This window comes from Mugil cephalus, chromosome 15 (assembly GCF_022458985.1).
Source record: "Mugil cephalus isolate CIBA_MC_2020 chromosome 15, CIBA_Mcephalus_1.1, whole genome shotgun sequence".
In the NCBI taxonomy this organism is placed as follows: Eukaryota; Metazoa; Chordata; class Actinopteri; order Mugiliformes; family Mugilidae; genus Mugil; species Mugil cephalus.
The window spans coordinates 2,793,423-2,814,095 of record NC_061784.1 but is presented as its reverse complement, the minus strand read 5'-3'; the positions used below and the strand labels follow the sequence as shown (position 1 = coordinate 2,814,095).

The 20,673-nt window shown below is 40.6% G+C and overlaps 2 protein-coding genes across 8 annotated transcripts in view; both read left to right on the top strand.

Annotated features, from left to right (window-relative positions):
- The first annotated feature begins 8 nt into the window (after positions 1-8).
- Positions 9-18,178, top strand: pld2 (phospholipase D2). 5 transcript variants are annotated; one of them, XM_047607036.1, is made up of 25 exons: positions 9-245; positions 3,082-3,122; positions 3,682-3,842; positions 5,228-5,355; positions 6,576-6,718; positions 6,864-6,957; positions 7,386-7,451; positions 7,546-7,604; positions 7,700-7,945; positions 8,041-8,184; positions 8,275-8,358; positions 8,500-8,578; positions 8,700-8,810; positions 8,909-9,097; positions 9,188-9,344; positions 9,447-9,565; positions 10,036-10,149; positions 11,938-12,042; positions 12,395-12,483; positions 12,759-12,872; positions 13,419-13,465; positions 13,743-13,877; positions 14,728-14,881; positions 15,262-15,379; positions 15,506-18,178. In XM_047607036.1, exons 3-25 carry the CDS (start codon positions 3,710-3,712, stop codon positions 15,728-15,730), a joined length of 2,853 nt encoding a protein of 950 aa, XP_047462992.1. In that variant the 5' UTR covers positions 9-245; positions 3,082-3,122; positions 3,682-3,709; the 3' UTR covers positions 15,731-18,178. The 5 variants fall into 5 exon arrangements, with proteins under 5 accessions (XP_047462992.1, XP_047462990.1, XP_047462993.1 ...); XM_047607034.1 differs by lacking the exon at positions 3,082-3,122 and having other exon boundaries at positions 10-245; XM_047607033.1 differs by lacking the exons at positions 9-245; positions 3,082-3,122 and adding an exon at positions 317-820.
- A 460-nt stretch (positions 18,179-18,638) lies between these two features.
- Positions 18,639-20,673, top strand: part of mink1 (misshapen-like kinase 1) — a 29,118-nt gene continuing 27,083 nt past the window's right edge. For all 3 annotated transcript variants that reach the window (XM_047607170.1, XM_047607169.1, XM_047607168.1), the window contains exon 1: positions 18,639-19,918. In XM_047607170.1, the coding sequence (XP_047463126.1) occupies positions 19,862-19,918 (57 nt within the window). In that variant the 5' untranslated portion in view covers positions 18,639-19,861. The remainder of the gene's footprint in view (positions 19,919-20,673) is intronic.

Below are 20,673 nucleotides of genomic sequence, written 5' to 3'. Positions count from 1 at the left end.
AGCAACCATTTCCACATTTTCTGTTCCACTGGACACCCGATGGGTGGGACTAAAGAGCGCATCACCTACAGGGAACACAACTGACTGAGTCCTCTCCTCTCCTCTCCTTTCTCAGCGAACAGGGCGGGCGGCGTTGGGATATGTTTAAATCTTCCTTTTAGTTTGAGTGAATGGTTGATTTCTTAGTCCTGCGTGTGGAGTTGCTGTGCTTGGTTTGCTGAGCCGCGGATGGAAAAAAAAGTAAAGTAAGTACCATTCAAGGCCCGCATCAGACGCAAATTTCCCATCGCTTTGCAGTCGCCGTGTTGCTGGTTGTTGCCAGCCCAGCTGCAGTTTTTACATCTCACAGACACCTGAACACATGTTGTAGTTTAGAGCCATTGTCACCTGTCGCCTTAGATGGGCCACATTTTACATGTTTTGTGAGCCGTCGTGTAGTTTCTCTGAGGAATGCGGCGCCGTAGGAAATCAGGGAATGGGTGGAGACGACTCAAGCCCTCAGCCTTCCCTGCCTCCACAGCGAGAGTAACGTTACGATCCGGGCTGTGAAACGGACTTTACAGGTCTGCCAGGTTGCTCGTGTAGCCTGAGCAATGTCACACACATAATGGATGTGCGAACAACGCTAATAGAATTCACGCGCAAATGATTATTTTCTCTTACAGATTGTGTTAAAAAAGTTCTGATTCATTGTTGCGAAGTTTTAGGAACATGGCGAAACACTGAGCACGGCGACAAAGAATCGCTATTTCAGACGTGTCTTGATGCATACGGCGGATATCCGAAGGGCACGGCTGTCGACAGGAGTTGACTCAGCTCTGTAGGTACCGTCATGTGGGGAATTTTTTGTGACAGTGGTCGCCTGCTTCGTGGTCTGGTGGCATTCATGCATGATAGTTAAGGGACTTCTGATAAACACAAACCACAGGGAATAAAACACGTGAGTTTATTCAAAGTTCTTTTGAAATGCACGTTACACGCGAACACATTCAAGAATGAATGCACAGATAAGTAGCTTTTCCGTAAACTGAGCCATTTGTTGAGGTGGTTTTGCATTGAGTGCACAGACTCCTGTTTTAACTGTAACCATGCTCAAAGGGTGCATGTCATCATTGCAGAGCTTGACGAATTTAAGTAGTAGAGGTCAGGTCAGGTAAAAGCAATAGAGCAATAGAGTTTCAGCCTCTTTGAAGGCTGCACCATGAGGCTATGTGTAGTATTTACAGAAGATTATGTGATAAAATGTAATTATTCTGATATATTTACTGTAGCTTTCCTTGGTAGAGATATCATAAAATCTCTGTATGTTTAACTGTTCATCTGCACTGTTGTTTTTTTTTGATAACAGCAACCATAGACCTTGAAATCCCATATGCAGTACAGGAAGGGCTTAAAAACCCTCATGGTTCTTATTAGTCACATTAGCAACTGATTCTGTGTTGTTTTGTTGTTGAGAGGTCGATGACACGATTGATGAAATGAACCCTGCTCATACTGTTCACACAGGATGTGTTTTTTGCGGTTTCAATAACATAATTCTATTATTTGACAAACATTTTGTTCTGCAGGCTAGGCTAAACAACAGAAAAACTTTAGTGTTTTGTGTTATGTTAGAATATATCTTTGTTCACTAGTGTACCTAATCTTGAGTAGCTGTCTGTATGTTACGTTTAAGATATGAACTTCTCCCTCAGAAACACATTAACAATTTCATCACAATGTTCTAATCTTGAATTCGCAGATGGCCGTAACTGTTACCATGTTCAAAGGGTTCATGTCATCTGTGCAGAGGTTGACGAATTCAAATAGTAGAGGTCAGGTCAGGTACAAGCAAGAGTTTCGGCCTCTTTGAAGGCTGCACCATAAGACTATGTGTAGTATTTACAGAAGATTATGTGATAAAATGTAATTATTCTGATGGTATCCTATATTCAAATATTTACTGTAGCTTTCCTTGGTAGAGATATCATAAAATCTGTCTCTGTATGTTTAACTGTTCATCTGCACTGTCGTTTCTTTTTGATAACAGCAACCAGAGACCTTGAAATCCTGTATGCAGTACAGGAAGTGCTTAAAATCCCCCATGGTTTTTATCAGTCACATTAGCAACTGATTCCATGTGGGTTTGTTTGAGAGGTCAAAGACCTGCTCATACTGTACACGCAGGATGTGTTTTTTACAGTTTAATTCCCTTTTTGGCCAACTTGATTCAAGCTAAGTAGACTAGTTTCAAGTTAAACATGAAGTTAAGACTGCTTGACTGCAACAATGAAATCTTGTTAAGTCAACACTAAAGCTTTCTGCTTTAAAGATCAAACGTACAATGTCAGTCTGCTGAATGGCTGGATTCAATGATTAAACAGTTTCTGGTTCTCTCATGTGAACCAAGGCACTGTACATTTCATGTGTATTGGTGACAAGTACAAGCATGCTTTTCTTCTGATGGCAAAAAAAAGGGAGATTTTATTGGGAAGCACAGGCCTGTGAGTATTAGCCTAATGCCAGTTAAGCTCCACCTGAGATTATTGTATAAATCTGATAGATCTTGTAACTGTAATATGATCATTCCTAAATGAAACAACTGAGATAATAAGGTGTTTGGCTTAAAAGATCATTATCAAACATCTGAGTGTATTTTTATGTAGCAGTGAAATATGACAAATCTGTGACTGTTAAGTTGCACTCAATCAGCAATGAGATGAGCGGACACTTGAGGTATTTGTGGTCCTCCTTGACTGGTATAATATCATCCTCAGATATTGCAATCATCTGTCACATGCAGTTCGTTCTCTTTGCCAATAACCTGTGACTTTTACAGCACAAATCATGTTCCCAGCATTACGTGTCACTTCTGCCTTAACCACTTTTTTATTATTCAGGCCCCTGTTTTGTCCTGTCTTGCATGTGTTTTGCAGTTGGGGAAACACTGGTGTGGAAAATGGCAAGTCTCTTATCCTGCCTCTTTCCCTGAAAATGTTTTAGGACGTATAATGGACACAGTTTCTGTTTCAAACCCTCTCTGTCTTTCTCTCTCCTTCACACACATGCTCCCTCCCCACGGCCCATTGCTTCGTTTCCCAGGAAACGCTTTGCCATTCAGAGGCTTCCAAGCCATACAAAAGGTTTCATACACACCCTTTTTCCCCTCTCACTGGTTGCTGTCCTAAACTTCTCGCATGTCGCAATATCCATGACTTGATTAACAGGTAGATTCCACAAGACCTCAGGTATGTGGAGGCGTTTGTTTTTGGCATTTGACAGCGTTGTGTAACGCCTGGTTGTATGTTCGTCACATGCCATCCTCCTTGAAGATTAGAATCACTTAAAGATCCTGCACATCAGATAATTTCTCATCAGACTGTTAAACCTCATGACCCAGTTGCGTTTATTGTGACTCTTTTGTAGCTACAACAACTGTTTAACCTGTGACTGTGCACACTGCATGTTTGTCTAATTGCGGCTTCTTTTACAAATCTTACAATTTTTTTTTTCATTTGACACAAATAAACAGCTCCAGATAATCAAATATAATGTAACAGGACTTTAAAATCTTAATCTGCTTTAGTATGTATGAGACTGGTCTTTGTTTCTGCTTTGTCAGTAGTACTTTTTTCTTTTACATGCTGGTGTAGTGCCCACATTATGTATGCTCAGCAGCGAGAAACTCTGTTTCTGCTCCAGGGCAGCTGGCACTTACAACAACAGCACGATGGCCAGTCCAGAGGATGTGATCGAGCCCATGGTCGAGAGCTCAGCAGCCCAAAACCTAGACAGAAGGCGCTTCTCCAGCGACCTCCGCAACTTGAGTCCAGATGTCATAGATGGCCTCATGTCAACTAGTGGTAAGGAAGCATGCAGATACATGTGTATACTATTTGTGTATATATATGCAGTGTGAATATTTACTGTTGGGCAGTTACTTTTAAAAAGTAGTTATAGTTACTAGTTACTTCTCCCAAAAGGTAACTGAGTTAGTAACTAAATTACTCCACTATAAAAGTAACCAGTCACCAGGGAAAGTAACTATTGCGTTACTCTTCCTTTTTTAAGTTTAAATATGTTTAATAATTTGATCTTTTTCTTAGCAGATTTCATAACCCAGTTGCATAGAGTAGAATTGTATAGACACGTACTTATACCGAACTTTTAATATTTATCGCCCCTCAGACCTCAACCTTTCGCAAAAGTCCCGGGTCGGACCTCCCGCTGTGAGAGCTGCGTGTGTTTTTTCCTCCCTCATACGTCATCACGTACATTGCAGATACAGTTACAGTTGTTGATGACCTGAAGATTGGACCCGTCAAACCCCCGCTCTTTCTAAAGGCTGCTGATATTACAATAAATCACTGTGTCCTGTACAGAGCCCGATAAATGCCGCCAAATCCCCCTTTTCTTGGATGCAGAGCGCTGCTACGATCGTTAAAGTGGGAGATGATATCGCTATACAAGCTTTATACAAACACAGTCGCCGTTCGCCTATGCGCTTCCATTAACGGTCGTGTAACAACACATTTGATTTGTTTGAAACAAAAAAATTAACAACAATCTCTTCCTTCAGAGATCGGTCTTTATGGGAGTAGATCACAACTTGTTTTTGAGCTAAAGCTTCTACAATGGTACAGTCTGTCAGGCCTCTAGTCAGAATGTAACAGGCAGATACAACAACATCAGACCGAAAAACCCAGGTCGACCCGGTCTAGCCAGTGACAGCTCGCAACTTTTTCTCCACATTAAGCATTGCTGCCGCTTACCTCTGCTGGTTGGGTGTGGGTGTGATTTGTGTATAAACTGAACACTGTCTGTGATTGGCTTATCGTGAAAGCCTACTCCACCTTAGCCAATCATCACCTATGCGGTTGTTTCGCTCCTCCCTCCTCTCCTCGCAAAAAACAGTTTCCCGGCTCCCATGGCTGAGAACCAAGTAACGCGCCCATTTAATTTTCAGTAACGGAAACAGCGTTATAGAGAGGCTGTGGTTTGTAGTATGATGAATTGCATTGTGCTGCACCAACACGTTTCTATAATTTTGACAAACGCGTTTTAGTCTGTGGACTAGGCTAAATAACAGAAACACTTTAGCGTTTTGTGTTATATTAGAATATATCTTTGTTAACTAGTGTACCTAATCTTGAGTAGCTGTGTTTGTATGTTACATTTAAGATATGAACTTCCCCCTCGGACATGCATTCACGATTTCATCGCAATGTTCCAATATTGAATTTCGCAGATGGGCGTCCTTTCCTCGTGGTGCACCACCTTCCTGAAATAAAAGCTGAAGGTATACCTTACTTAATTCCTGGTACTCCCGTTACATGCAGAGTGGACAACACAGAGAAATACACCACTCGCTCAAAGGTACACCTGTTACGTTTTCTTCTTATTTATTTATGGCATACCATTTACAGTTTCTCTTTTGGGAGTCATAGAAATGTTCATATCGGCCTAAAGTGAAAACACAGCCATATGGCGTTAAATAGCCAGTCTTTAAGATCAAGACTGTCTTTAATGTTTAATGATATTAAAATTAAAAAAAAGGGATGTTTGAGCCAACTGGCTGTTGTCATGAATATAATATACCACTGGCAATTGCACAGGGAGTTTATTTGTGTTGAGTGTAACTCAGAGTATAGGTGCTATGTAATGGTGGAACAGACCAGTATAGTGTTTGATACTGAAATTGACTTTTTTTTTTTTTTTTTTTGCCTCTGCACTGGTGACAGTGTGACCAGTGGAAAAGTATTTTCGAGTAGTCTGGATGCAGTATTTCAAGAATGCTTTGAAGGAATTTCTTCATTCACATGGTGAATGAACAATTTGTTGGTCAAAGGTGAAGGTCAATGTGACGTCACATAACAAGTTTCAAACTAAAATTTGACATAAAAGCCTAACAGCATAGCCTGAAATACCCACCCTATCCAAAATTCACTGCAGCATTATGATGTACTACAAAAACACTTTTCTTCCAATTAGCCACATCTTTCGCTTCATTGCTTCTTTGCGGGAACATCCACACTCAGACACTGTGTTCTCTTCAGAATGGTGCCTTCTGCCAGGCTTGTGAACACCCTTTCTGCCAGTAAACTCACACGCTAATGCATTAGACAAAATGCACAACAAAAACAACAAAGCCTTAACAAAGTCAAGTCAAATTAATTTCCACTTTCCACAAAGTCCACTTTATGACTGTGACACACATACTGCACATTTGCACATTGTGTAATTGTGTGTGGAACCAGACAAGCGCCGCATGCTATGTTTTCTACAAAGTGACTCACTTAAAATGTAGAAGTATTAGTAACAGCTGAGTTATGTTTGGGTGGCTCAGTCAGTTTGCATATTCTTTCCATGTCTTAGTATCCGCATGCTCAGAGTTTTCCTCCCATAGTTCAAAGACACATATTGTACTCATTGACAGTATTTCAAACTGGTTCACATGTTAATATGTGAGCTGCATATACGGTATCAACAATATGAACATAGTGCAACAAAAACTGTTAAATACAGTTAATTTATTCTAATTGTAATTTCCACATGCCATCATGCTCCTGTGTATAATTTGAAAAACCTCCCCACAGGTCAGAGTAGGAACCCTGTACACGGTGCGGCTAACACACGGCCACTTCCACTGGACAGTGAAGAGAAAGTACAAGCACTTTCAGGAGCTGCATCGAGACCTTCACAAGCACAAGATGATGATTCACCTGCTGCCCCTTGGAAGGTCGGTGCGCAAATCTGTTTCTGAATCATGCAAATCCACCTCTCGCTCTGATGTATGTTTGAAATCTGATTGATGTGCTGCTTTGAGTTTTTACAGTCAGCTCTCAATCCCTCAATAGTTTGAATATTCAAATTTCTCTCAAAAGATTTGCAAAGGACAGGCATCAGCTGAGAACCTTGTCAGAGGAAATGCCCAGCCTGCATGGGACTGAGCGGACCAGAAGAACCTCCAACAAAATGGTACTAAATAATCATATTGTGCACATTGTTGTATTTATTCAACTTAACTTTTGTAGCTACTGTTAACCTTTGCACTGAGGGATCTACCTTGACAATTTCGTTGTTTCCAGAGCAATGACAATAAAGGGCATTCATGTATTCATTCATTCATTCATTCATTCATGATGGGCTCAGAGTTGAGGCGAGACTTTGTTGAAAACTGTCATTTAAAGAACGTTGATGTTTTCAGTTAACATTTAAAATGAAGGGAAATAAGACGCTATTTTAAGAAACACCTATTTTCATTCATTTTGTGACAGCTACATTTCAGCTAAATGTTAAATGACTCACAATTTCTATTTTTATTGGAAGGAATCTTTGTGCCAGTATTCGACAGGATGGCCCTTTTATTTTTCACACTCTTTCACCCTCTTTCTTTTGTGATGCAGAAATACCTTGAGGAATATCTAAACGCTCTGCTGGAGAACACATTCTGTAGGCATGACCACAGCATGGTACAAGTCTTTGAGTGAAAATAAATCCGAATATATTCAGAGAAGGTACATATAATGTAGTATGTTAACGTGTCTTATTTTATTTATTTTTCAGTTGGAATTCCTATCTGTCGGTGCTCTCTCCTTCATCACTGATCTCGGACCCAAGGGCTTGTAAGCAATACACTGAAGCCATGTATGTGCATGATTTAGATGGATGGAGGTGCATGATAGAGTTTCATTGTGCTACACTTGTGAACTTGTTTCAGGGAAGGACCTATCTACAAGAGGTCAGGAGGTCACCGTATCCAAGGCCTGAACTGCATCGGCCATCATCAGATCTGTTTCCGATGGTCACGCCGCTGGTTGGTAGTCAAAGACTCTTTCCTGATGTACATGGACCGAGACCATGGCAAAATCAACTTTGTGCTGCTCTTTGACCCGGAGTTTGAAGTTAAAGTGGGTCGTGCTCACACGGACACCACACATGGAGTCTGCATTGAGAATTTCACCCGGTGGGTTAGCTTCGTTTCGTGTGTGTGTCGTGAGAACTGTACACCAGAGGGTTATACTTTGTTTTCTGATGAATGTCTGGTTTGTTTTGGAACAGGACATTGATTATCAAGTGCAACAGCTACAGACAAACACATTGGTGGAGTCATGAAATAAACCGGCTGGCACAAACCTGTGACTTCCTCAAAGTGCAGCGCTTCGGTGGATTTGCTCCGCCACGAGAGAACACACTCACAAAATGGTCAGTGATGAAGTTTGTCTAATATGGACAATGACTACATTAAGCTTTAGCGTTAGCCCTCATTTAACTTTTTAAACCTTTTATTTGAAGGTATGTGAATGGAAGTGGCTACTTTGCAGACCTGGCTGATGCTCTGGAACAAGCCAAGGAGGAAATCTTCATCACAGATTGGTGGTAAGTGTCAGAACGATCTGGAACGTTCCGGATTTGCTCATCTACTGTACAACTGTTCATGTAACTTTACCGTTTAAGCTACTTTCCAACTACCTTCATTTATTATATTCCAAATGTAGAAACATATTTTGTTTCTCTCAGGCTCAGTCCTGAAGTGTTCCTAAAGAGACCAGCGACAGATGACTATTGGCGACTGGATGAGATACTCAGACGCAAAGCAGTAGGGACTCTCTCTCTCTTGTTCTTCTCTTTTAAGAATTTCTGTGATTTTCAAATGTCACACTACTTGTGCTGATTGCTTCACTAAATGGCATTGCCCTTCTCTGAACCCTTTTGCACAGGAGCAAGGAGTCAAAGTGTGTGTCCTGTTGTATAAAGAGGTGGAGGTGGCATTAGGCATCAACAGTGACCACAGCAAGAGGACTCTTATGGATAAACACCCAAATATCAAGGTCTCTGAATATTTTTATATATGGTGACCAGCTACACAATTGTAACTGCTGAATGCATCCTCGCCCCATGTTACAATTTTGACTCTTTGACCAATCAGGTAATGCGACATCCAGACCATGTGTCATCTATGCAGTTCCTCTGGGCTCATCATGAAAAGATGGTCGCCATTGACCAAACAGTAGCCTTTGTAGGGGGCATTGATCTGGCATTTGGGAGGTGGGATGATAGTCAGTACCGGCTGACGGACCTGGGTTTGACTGAGGAGAAGCCAAATGAAGATGTGGACGTAAGCATGTGTTACTATTAGCTCAATATATTTCCGAAATAAGAAGCAGAACCTAACCTGACGAACCTAATGGTTGACCGTGTTAACCAGGGTAGCAACGTGGCTGGTGGCTCAAAACCTTCTGAACCGGATGAGCAAGTAGAGCAGAGCACATATGATCTGACTAGCAACACTAAGCTGTGGCTTGGCAAAGACTACAGCAACTTTATCAGAAAGGACTGGGTCCAACTGGACAGACCGTTTGAAGGTACGTTATCTAAATCTTCTCCAGTATCACAAAGCAACACACTGGGAGTCTCTGAACGGTGAGATTAAAGGATTTCTTTTTATGTGTTATTTTCCCTCCCAGATAACATTGACCGCACTCAAGTTCCTCGCATGCCTTGGCGTGATCTGTCTGCAGCTATTCATGGCAGAGCTGCCAGGGATGTAGCGCGTCACTTCATCCAGCGCTGGAACTTCACCAAGGTCAGACAAAAAAAAAAATTGAGTCATGGTAGTACACTTAATGTCATAATATTATAAACAATTTCATTGTTTTAGAGACATTAGAGCTCTGCTGGGATCTTTGGATTTTTTTGGGTCTTGTACTTGCACGTCATGCTGTTCACTTCTGCCTTAAATTAAACAAATACATTGTTCTGATCTGAATTATATAGTTTCATACTACAGATATTATCATACAACTATCCAAAGCAGTTATTTCAGAACAGAACTGAGTGAATATAGAAATATAAAAATATTTACTCACTCTCTATATGGAACTACTTGTGTTGCCTTTGCCCAGCTGGAATTTTTTGGCTGTTGTGTTGAGCTTGTTATTTACTATGTTAAAAGTCCTACTTAAAATGTACAGTTATGTAATTTACTTTAAGTATGACTATTAATATGCATACTGCAGGTAATACATCCGTAATACATTCCTTTGTCTTCTTTAGATCTTCAAGAACAAGTACAAGGATGACTTCTACCCTTACCTCCTTCCAAAATCTCACTCTACTGCTGACTCGCTCTCGTTCACTGTTCCTGGGTCCAAGAAAGCCAAAGTGCAGGTATTTATTCACATTCACGTAAATGCACACAGACACAGAATATTTGTATTGGTGTTTTTGTGAAGACGTTTATTGCTACAATGCATTCCCTAGCACTTAACGTAACGTCTCAACTAAGTGGCCAACCCCGTAACTGTAACCAAGTCTTAACCATCAAACTGGTGTGAGGACTGGCAACAAAGTTCCCCCACTTTTCCTCATTTTCCAAATTGCCCTCACCCTAATGGAGACAAAGACTCAGTGGTTCTCAGTAGTAGACAAGAGGAAACACACAAAAACTACTGAAAAAATAAATACCTGTCCCAAGACTTGTGCAAAAGTGAACAGTTTAATTTAACATGTAGTTCTCCAAAATAGATCAAAATTGGGTTCATGTGCTTACAGGTCAGAAGACGAGGTGTAGGAAAAGAAACACTTCTGTGCTGTTCACAGTTTATTTTTACTCCCTCTTGCTCATGAAAGTCACAGCAGTTCTCTTCGTAATGTTGAGCTTTTAACCTTACTTTCAATTTCAAAGACTGATCCTAGGTGATGAAACTGTGCCAGATACAGCATTCCTTCTTTCCAGTCAACATGAATGCAGCAAACAGTGGCCTGCTAAAAAACAAGCTCCAAAAGGAAACCGGAGTTTCTAGCAAGAAGATAATCCCTAGTTCTGGGGCAACGTGAAGGCTTTACAGTAAGCCATGCTGTAAAGACTCTGATGCCTTGTGTGTATGTGAAAAAGAGACTTTTGTTTAACAAAAGCTACAAGCTCCATTGGGATCTTTTAAAAGAATACTTTCAACAATATCAGTGTTGGAAACCTTCGACTGGCTTTTGGTGCTGGTAGTCTCTAAATGGATAGAAAAAAGGGGGAAATGACTTTAATAACTGTTAACACACAAGCATTGCCAAGGAGATTAGAGGCCCCTACTGACTTCTACTCTATTTTACATTGTGTTTGCCGGGATAAAACTAACAGGAAATCAGATGGATGCCTTTACACTACGACAAAGAGACACTGTTCTGCCTTTTGAAATGCATCTATTCAGTATTTAGGTTTTTTTTGCTATGGCAGATGGTGGAACAAAAGTAAAGCCTGTAGATGAAAAACACTTCCAACATATTTATCCTGTTCAGTAAAGCCAGAGAAAATAAATGTGCTGCCAAGTACAGAGAGAGATTGCTAGTGGACACATCTTATTTGCAACAGGCTTCATGGGAACTGTGGTCCAGATCACGAGAGACAACAGCATCAGCAGCATAATGAGTCTAACACAACCCTAAAATAAAGCTAAAGATTCTACTGTACGTTGTAAAGATGCATTTATTTTGATGACGGAATAATTTAAAAATGAGACAACAAACACAATCTGACATAATTAACTCTGAACTGATAAAAATATTGTTCCCAGTCAACACTGAATGCTACAGCTCAAACAGTGCGTACCATTGTAACAACACAATTCTCTTGTGGGCGGTGGTGTGTAACTGTATCTCCCTCTCCCTATTATGTTGCAGCTTTGCTCTCAGCTTGTGGAGCTCCTTTATGCAGGTTTCAGGGCCTCAGTTGTCTCATTTTGTGTTCTAACAATTAGGCTCCATTTTTGTGTGTTCGCTATGTTCCTGAAACAAAACCTCTTATTAATTTATTCATTGGAAGACACATTCCTATTGTGTGATCATGGCGCTCACTTAGAAATACAGTAATGGCAAATAGGCACCTCTGAAAAGTGGTGAAACATAATTACTACTGCTTATCTGATTTATTTGAGTTATTTTGGCTTCTGTGTGTCATTTTCTCAGGTGTTGCGCTCTGCTGATCGTTGGTCCACTGGAACCTGTGAGAATTCCATCCTTAACGCCTACATCCACACAATCGAGAACAGCGAGCACTTCATCTACATCGAGGTAACGCACCATTAGCATAGCACTTTACAGACACAAACTGAAGTCTCAGAGTCCTGGCTAAATTATGTTGATTTGCTGTGCTGTATTACCAAGCAATCCAAGGGCAGCCATGGCAGAACGATATCACCTCGAACTGTAACCCATTCATTTTTGTTGTTTGTTTCTGCATGTAATCCTTCCATACAGTATTCCATTGGATTTCACATTACTGATAGATACTGTAGCCAGTCTGTGTCTGACTATGTGCTTTCATATATCCGACTGCACTCGTAGTTTCCTTCTGTGCCAGCTACGTACCTGCTTTGGCCCTCAGCTCATGCTGAGCCACCATCTGTCTTCTCTCTGCCCTCAGAATCAGTTCTTCATCAGCTGTGCCGACGGGAAGAATGTCCACAATGGGATTGGTGATGCAATTGTGGACCGAATCTTGCGTGCGCACAGGTCTGGTTTGAGTGCACCAGCTGGATTTAGGATGCATTCCATGCATTTTGTATTCATGCATTGTTAAACCTTAAATACATAAAGCAGTGTTTTAATTAAATTGGGTTAGAAAGTGGCTTTTGATACTGTGTGTCAAACAAAGCACAAAGAAAAGTCGACAATTATACAGTATGTGAGCTAATTCAAAGAAATCCTAAGTAACCAGTAAATGATTCATAGTCTATATAAAGCCCCCTCATTAACAGTCCATATGTTGATGCTGTGCTTTATTTCAGAGAGCAGAAGAAGTACAGAGTGTTTGTGGTGATTCCTCTACTTCCTGGGTTCGAGGGAGACATTAATGCAGGTGGTGGAAATGCCATTCAGGCTATTCTGCACTTCACTTACAGGTGAGAGCCTAATTCCCCATTATCGTTCTGTACTCGACTCACAGACCAGAAAATGCGCCATAACTTAGGACAAACACGGGATAACACAGATTTCTTCTGGCTCATATTATGTTGATGTGCGGCTGATATATACAGTCATCAGATCTTTGTACTGCTTATCTTCAAATATTCCATTCTGTGTGTTCAATATATAATATTTTTATATCCAGTTGGACACAAATATTTAGAATTTAGAAAATGAGAAATAATTGTTCCTTCAGTGGACTATTGTTATTATGTGATTGACTTGAATGCAAAGTTGTTTATACTTGCATAAATGTGAGGTTTCCATTAACCCAACTTTTTATTGTTAGAAAAGAAATATTGTGAAGAATAATGTGTTTGTGAAATTAAATCTGCATAAGCTGTTAATGCATATAATGCAATATTGCAAAGGTTACTTACTGTACACCTTGTGTATAGTTATATAATAGTATTGGTTTATCACTTTTATATTATTGTTCCATGTAGTGTAACAAACTAACTGTAATTCATTGTATGTCATAGGACCATGTGCCGAGGGGAACACTCCATTTTGTCAAGACTTAGTGAAGGTGAGTTCTTGGCCACTTCTCATCTTTGTTTCAAATAAATCCACCTGATGCCACAACCTACAGTCTGATCTCTCTTTAACACGTGTCTTTCTTTCTCTTCGCGTTGCTCCTTAAATCTGAAGCCACTGGTATTAGGTATCTGCCTTCCATTCTCAATTTTCATCCTTGACTTCTTTTCACATCCATTTTACGAGCCCACTTGTGAGTTCCTTGTCAAATTTTCCCAGTATTTTTGCATTAGCTTTAGTAAATAATGTGACTCTGCTCTGTTCTCCAGTGAAAGACCAGTGGACCGAGTACATCACACTCTGCGGCCTGAGAACGCACTCCCGGCTCTCTCAGTCCCTTGTCACAGAGCTCATCTACGTTCACAGCAAAACTCTCATCGCAGATGACCGCTGCTATATCATTGGTGAGTGAGTCATCCCCGGCGAACCCATTCACACACAGATTATCATTGTACCCTAAAGTCTGTAGCTAATCAGCAATGTACTTTCACAAAGTCATATGTGTGTGACAGACAGCTGGCTTTAGAGGTTTCTTGCATAATGTACTGTGACGTAATTGTGGCTTTCAAAGTAATTATGAAACTACAGTATGACAGTTTATTTAACTGTAGTGCAAAAAGACTTGTCACTGTGGTAAATTTAAAAACTGTGCATGTGAAGAAATATGTAGATAAAAATAAATGAGCAGGAGGATGACATTTAATAAAGTTTAAGCTCTTTCAACAGGGTGTACAGTCAGATGTTAATTAATTAGAATCCCATGTTTGAAGCTGATTCACTGTCTTTTATTTAACCTCACTTTGTAGTAGCTTTCATTCAGAGCGCACCGTTTACGCACTAGTTTCAGTTTGAATTCACACACTTGCTAGATATTCGCCTCGCTGTGTACTTTTCACTCTCCTAACACCATACTGGAGCGGTATGTAAACTGCTATGTAAACTCCTGCTAAGGTACAGTGAAGATTTTCTTTAGCTGCTCATTCACATGAAGCTGGCGAGCCATGGAGCGGCATTTATTGTTTTTGTTGTCTAAGAAGCAGTGTATTTCTCACCCAATTAGCTATGAAAGTGGCTCTTAATCAAAAATGCAACCAGGAATGGAATGTTGAAAAGTATAACTTTGGTTTTTGATGGTAAAACATTGCACAAAATTTCTCATTTCAAACAACATGTCGTATATCTTACAGTAGTTTGATAGGAATCATGCATATGGAAGGACAGACTGTAAATAAGTGCTCACCACATGTGTTCCAGGATCAGCTAACATCAATGACCGCAGCATGCTGGGCAACCGAGATAGTGAGCTGGCAGTGTTTGTGGAAGATGAAGAGAGGGTCCCATCCGTCATGGGAGGGGAAGAATACGAGGCAGGACCACTCACACTCGCACTGCGCAAGCAGTGTTTCAGGTCAGTTTATGTTGAAACAATGTAAGAAAGGTGGTAATACAATTGTGTGATCATTTGAGAGGATAGTGTTTATGATGCTGTTAAACTGGACAGAATTAAATACTTAAGTTTCTGTTATTTAGACTATTTGCATAAAAACACTAGGACAATAAAAATCCTTCTTCTTTCTTCTATTATTCAGCTGGATAAACCTTTTAGATTAATAGTTTTCACTGTATTGTGTGTTGATAACCAAACGCAAACTGGTTAAAAGTGGAACCTATCTGAAGAAAACATATTTTTTCAAATGAAAAACACACAGTTTATTTCTTACTACGCTATATTGAATACACTACGTGTGCTGATGTTTTGGCCACCGTTTAATTCCCCTACTGTAACAGTGTTCTCGTTGGAGCTGCTTCAGACCCCAGTATTAATGTTGACGATCCAATCAGTGATGAGTTCTTCTTCTTGGTCTGGAATGAAGCTGCTAAACTGAATGCAACCATTTATGACAAGGTATGTGTTTCTTGTGTGTACTGACAAAACAAATCATCTATCAATGAAGGCAAAGATGGCATGTCTTGCTCATCATTACATTTTGACCTTTTAACCACTCCTTCTTGTGGGCTCTTTGTGCTTCAGGTCTTCAAATGCCTGCCCTACGAAAAGGTCCACAACATGCGAGAGCTGAAGGAGTATACCAGTGTGGATCGCCTCTGTGACACAGACCCCGAGCAGGCCATAGAGGAGCTGAAGGCTGTCCGAGGCCTGCTGGTCCACTTCCCCCTGAAATTCCTGTGTGAGGAAAACTTGATGCCTGCACGGGCCACTAAGGAGGGCATGGCTCCCGTAGAGCTGTGGACATAACCACCGTTTACATCAGAACACTACAGGACAGTGAAGCTCCTCCTTGTAGTCTCAGCTCACCTGATATTGAGCACAGGACTAAAGTAGTTATAGCACTAACACTTGAACGTGGAGGAAGACGTCACTTTAACAGCATTTATTTGTTAATCATCTATGTTCTATATATTGTCTTGTTGACTTACAGTAGGCTAGTCTGGATATAACCACTGAATGATGATTGATAATCTCTTAGAACTGTAGAAGATTCTGTACCGGCCAGTTGGTCTATGATGGCAGTGCCTGCTTCATACCTTGTGCAAGCTGAAGTGCATGGCTGCAGGTAGTGGAAAGCACACGTAAATGAATGTATGAGTCAGGAGAGGATGCAAGGTTGTACTGGAAACCAAGCACCTCACATGATCCAGAAACATAGTGTACATTTATTAGTGCTAGATTTTTGGGTGGGTGGGTGGATGGCTCCTCTCTCTCACACAGTATTTCTATCTTTCTCTCCCTCTCCTCCTCTCTCACTCTCTCCCTCCGAGCCTTCACCTCTCACTGCAGTGCCAGAAAATCTGTCAGAACATTTGTGGTTGTTATGGTGACGGATATAAAGAGATGACTGGATTGTAGCTGAAATAGAGACTGGATAGGGCAGAAAAAGGACTGCTGAGAGGGATAAGTTACTAAATTGGGTGTACTGGAAAACCGGAGGTAATATGTTGATAGGCCTCACCATTTTTGTGGTTTTCAAACATGAGGTATAAATGATCAGGTAGAAAGAAACTGGTGGTGGAGGGGAGCAAGGACAAGATAATTAAAGGCTGCTAGGTGGATTTGGGGATTTACTGTTAATTGTTGCCTCTTTTTTTCTAGTTACCATGACAACCAAGTGAATTATTATTTCACCATGTTGTCAATAGTCCAGAGCAGAACATTCCACTTTCCACTTGCCTGGCCATTGCATTTCTCAGCTATTTACATGTGGTGTCCAGGTGCCATAATGTCTCTTGCATGCCTTTGTTACATGAACTCACAGGCACGGGTGAATTACATGAAGCCATAACGGTTTAACTGAGTAGCGACGTGGCTGTTACAGTTTCCACTGACTGTTTAGAATCTCATTTCGTAGCATCAGCAGTTTATATTTTATTCTTTAAGGGTGAATAATTTTAGGTTTTGTTTAATGTTAAATCATCCCCTGAAATGCGCTCAGTCCCCTCTCGTTGTAAAAGTAGACGGCCTTCTTTAGAAACACTTTGATTTTGAAATATCTTGTAATAATTCAACATACGCTGCCTTCCTAATGAAGAAACACGGAGCGTGGGTTACATTGGTGTCCAAAAAGGAGGGAGGGGAAACTGAAATATCTGTGACCTAGTATTGTACACCCTGTCATTTTTACATTGTCTAAGAGTTTGGAGCGGAGTTTTATACTATGCACCTGAATTACCGGGTATTTTAGAAATCAACCAGCAACATGACAACACATGAAACTTGTGACTGGGACCTTTTGTTTTGTAATATGTGGAGAAAAAGCTGTCCAGTGGTTTAAAACACTTTCTGGATTAAGTCCACAAATATGCAATCATGTTTAACTTCGTAAAGACTGATGTAAAAGCTTCTGATGCTTCTGCATGCTAGAAATCAACAACACTAACTTGGTGGTTCAAGAGCAGGTTTGTTTGTGAACATGACATATGACAGGTCCCCCATGTGAACACTGCCTCACTCTCCACAAAGCAACATTTACAGAGAAGCCAGTAAAATCATCTGTGTTTAGAAACTGCTTTGCTTGATTCGTACTCCTATTATTTAAAGGGGGGGATATTTAAAGCCACAATTGCCATTGCACACTGGTAGCTGGGTATTTGCTAGCTCCCTTTATTCAGCACATAAAGGTTGCCTTAAGTGATGTTCTTTATTGTAGGTTTTGCAGGTGTGTCTGCGATATACTGAGAAGTTACAATGTACTGTTATCATGAATTTAATTTTTTTTATTGGACTAATAGCCAGCATAACATTACATTTTTAATAATTGTCTGTTTGTGCACATCGTCCCTAACTGTCACTGCATGAAAACTATATTTTTGCAGATCTAGGTCATTATCTAAGACTTCTATTTCTATGGACAACTAACACTCAGGGGTAAAGAGATAATAAATACTCTTACTTATTTGCTCAAGTATAACTATAGTTATGAATAACTTGTACTTTAAAGTAAGTTACCTTTTATGTTTTCTCAATAAAAGTGTTTTTTTATGGAACTAAATCTCTATGTTTACTTTAATTGGAAATATGTAAAAAACAAAACAAAATATATTTTGATTAAATGACAGGCATGTTTTGATGGAGAATTGTAACGTCATTCAAACTGTTGGTGTAATCTGGATGAAGATCATTGTATGCATTGTTCACAACCACAAATACAGACACAAATTGGAATAAAGCTTGCAAGTTAACAAATTATGTGTGTGTATATGGGAGATTTAATACAAATATGAAATAAAGATTGTAAATGCTTAAATATATATAGAAAATTAAAATTCACCAGTTCAGTTTATTGCCATTTAGCCTCAGTCATTTATGACATACCAAAGTGGATAGTGAATTATTTGAAAGCATTATGAAGCGAAGGAAGCTTAACCTTAATGCACATGCTGTATAACTATAGCCATCATGACGCTGTTAGGAAGGAAGACACTTAAAAAGAAAACCAAGATAAGGAAGATAAGTCACGTTACGCTCTCATTACAAAAAACACATGATATATAATATATGTTCTGACCAAGGTCAGTTCAGGACTGGCAGACAGAGGCTGCTGCTGCGTAGGCTGAAGTCGACTGTAATGGTCCAGGTAATTTGTCCCTGATGAATCGCCGTAGCCATTGAAGAGGAGAAAACACTTGAGGAGTGTTGTGTGTGTGTGTTCAGCCAATCCTCAGTACAACCCCGCAGGACTACATCAAGGCAGCGAGTGGGAGGGAGGACTTGGGAAGCAAAACATGGCGAAATAACAAGTTTAGCTGATATCCGCAGTTAGACACTGCACGTATCTTGCAACGTTGGACTTCAACTAAATCAAAATAAGACGCCGGAGAACGACAGCAACGCCTAACTTGACAGAGACGAGTGCTCCAGCTTACAAGTATTACGGTGGCTGGCGAGAGAAAATAGTGCCTGCCTGCCTGCCTGTCTGTCTGCCTTGTGTTTCCCCCGGAAGGTTGGCACTGCTAGGCGCGACTGTCAACATAGAAAATGGATGAAGGAAAGTTTATTCTGGAAAAGACATTTTAGTTCGCTAGCTTAGCTACGTTCGCTGGTCATTTGACCGCGCACACCTGTATTGGAATTACCGGTCCGGTCGAAATTGAGGAATATTTAAATCGTGTTCACAAGTTTGACAACTGCAGTCGCGGAGAATCGTGCTTCCAGTGAGGCCTTTATTTTTCGCTTTTCCGCTCTTATTCTGCATTTAAGATTAATAATGACCGCCTGACAGTCGGTTCTGGTGCGGTGTGGACAGATCCAGACGCCATCACATTAGACGTTGCGTTTTGCCCCAAAAAAAGTACCATCGCGTTGCTGCCATAAATGTTATGTTATACTTTATTGTCGTGACTAAGGACGTTTAATTGGCACATCAGAGCGGTTTGATATTTTTTTCCAGCGACACGCATCGTTGTACCGTACATGACATTAGCTGGGATGTTGTACAGCAGCACAGACGCGGCGTCTTGTCAAAATGAACGCAGCAAGGTGTTCAACAACAGCGGAGGTGCGCTGCATTTAAAACCTGCCAGCGGTTAAATCGCTGCTAATGGCCGGCTAACGGAGTTTGTTGAAATCTCTCATTTTAAGTTGTTTTGGCGAGATATTGCTGCCGGCATTTCTGTAAAACAACTGCGGATAAAATTGAAGCTCTCGGCCAGAGTTGACGCGAGCTAGCCAGCTGGGTGCGTCTATCTATCTGCGAGGTGTTCGCTAATCCAAGTGCTACAGCGTTATTCCGCACCAGCTCCAGCATTTTGTATCGTTTGCTACGTTTTCTCCGTCGTTGGCCGTTTTTAAGCAGCCACCGGAATTGTGTACTGGTGCTTCTTGTCACATTACTGGCTAACTTGGAAGCTAGCGTGATAAGTTTCGCCAGCTATGTCTGAAAACGCCCCCACACGAAGCCTGGATGACATAGACCTCGCAGCTCTGAGGGTGAGTATTGTTATTGCAACATAAACCTGCTGCACTTTCATCCGTGTAAAATGATAGGAGAGGGGCATATTAGGTGTTGTGTCATGTATGCCAGTCCGCCTCTGACACAAGCACGACCATTTAACACCCACGCAACAAAGTTAGGGGTGTAGAGCCCGTGGCCTGGTGCTACAGGCAGCTATTCTCTTTGGCATCACAGAAATCCATCAAAGTTATTTCCTGATAATCAAAGGAATGCTCCAGCGCCAAGGCCAAGGCCATCCTCTTTCCCGTGATTATTTTTTATTACATTACATTCAGCAATGAAGATCACGTTCCTCATGTTATGGTGAGTCTCTTTTTATACTTTGAGCCACCATTTTTCCCCCAGTTTTTTTTTTTTTCCTCCCCCGTTGGTGCTTTTTTATATGTCAGCCTGACAGTTAGTGATCATCTAACCCTACCCTTGTGAATTTTTGTTTTTGGTCTTCTTGGTTTGGGAATTGTTGTGTTTGATTTATCAAACACAACATATCAGGCTCAATTGGTTTTGAATCATTCTTTCAGTTTGATATGATCTCCCCTCTAGATGTCATTCTTAAAAGCTGCCTGATGTTTTTTGGAACATTAGAAACATTTTCCAGGCATGAAATGAAATTAATTTAAAGAAGCAAACCTCTGCCAGCCAGAGAATCATCCTCCAAATATATGGCTTCCGAATAAATATTACAGTTCTGATATTTCCTTTTGAGTAAATATCTCCATTTTGACAACTT

Excerpts from the sequence above, each read along its gene's own strand:
- pld2 (XM_047607033.1), top strand. The coding sequence starts at position 765 with ATGCATACGGCGGATATCCGAAGGGCACGGCTGTCGACAGGAGTTGAC. Across the intron at positions 8,359-8,499 it reads ATCTTCATCACAGATTGGTG|GCTCAGTCCTGAAGTGTTCC; the intron begins GTAAGTGTCAGA and ends TGTTTCTCTCAG. Across the intron at positions 12,873-13,418 it reads ATTCTGCACTTCACTTACAG|GACCATGTGCCGAGGGGAAC; the intron begins GTGAGAGCCTAA and ends TGTATGTCATAG.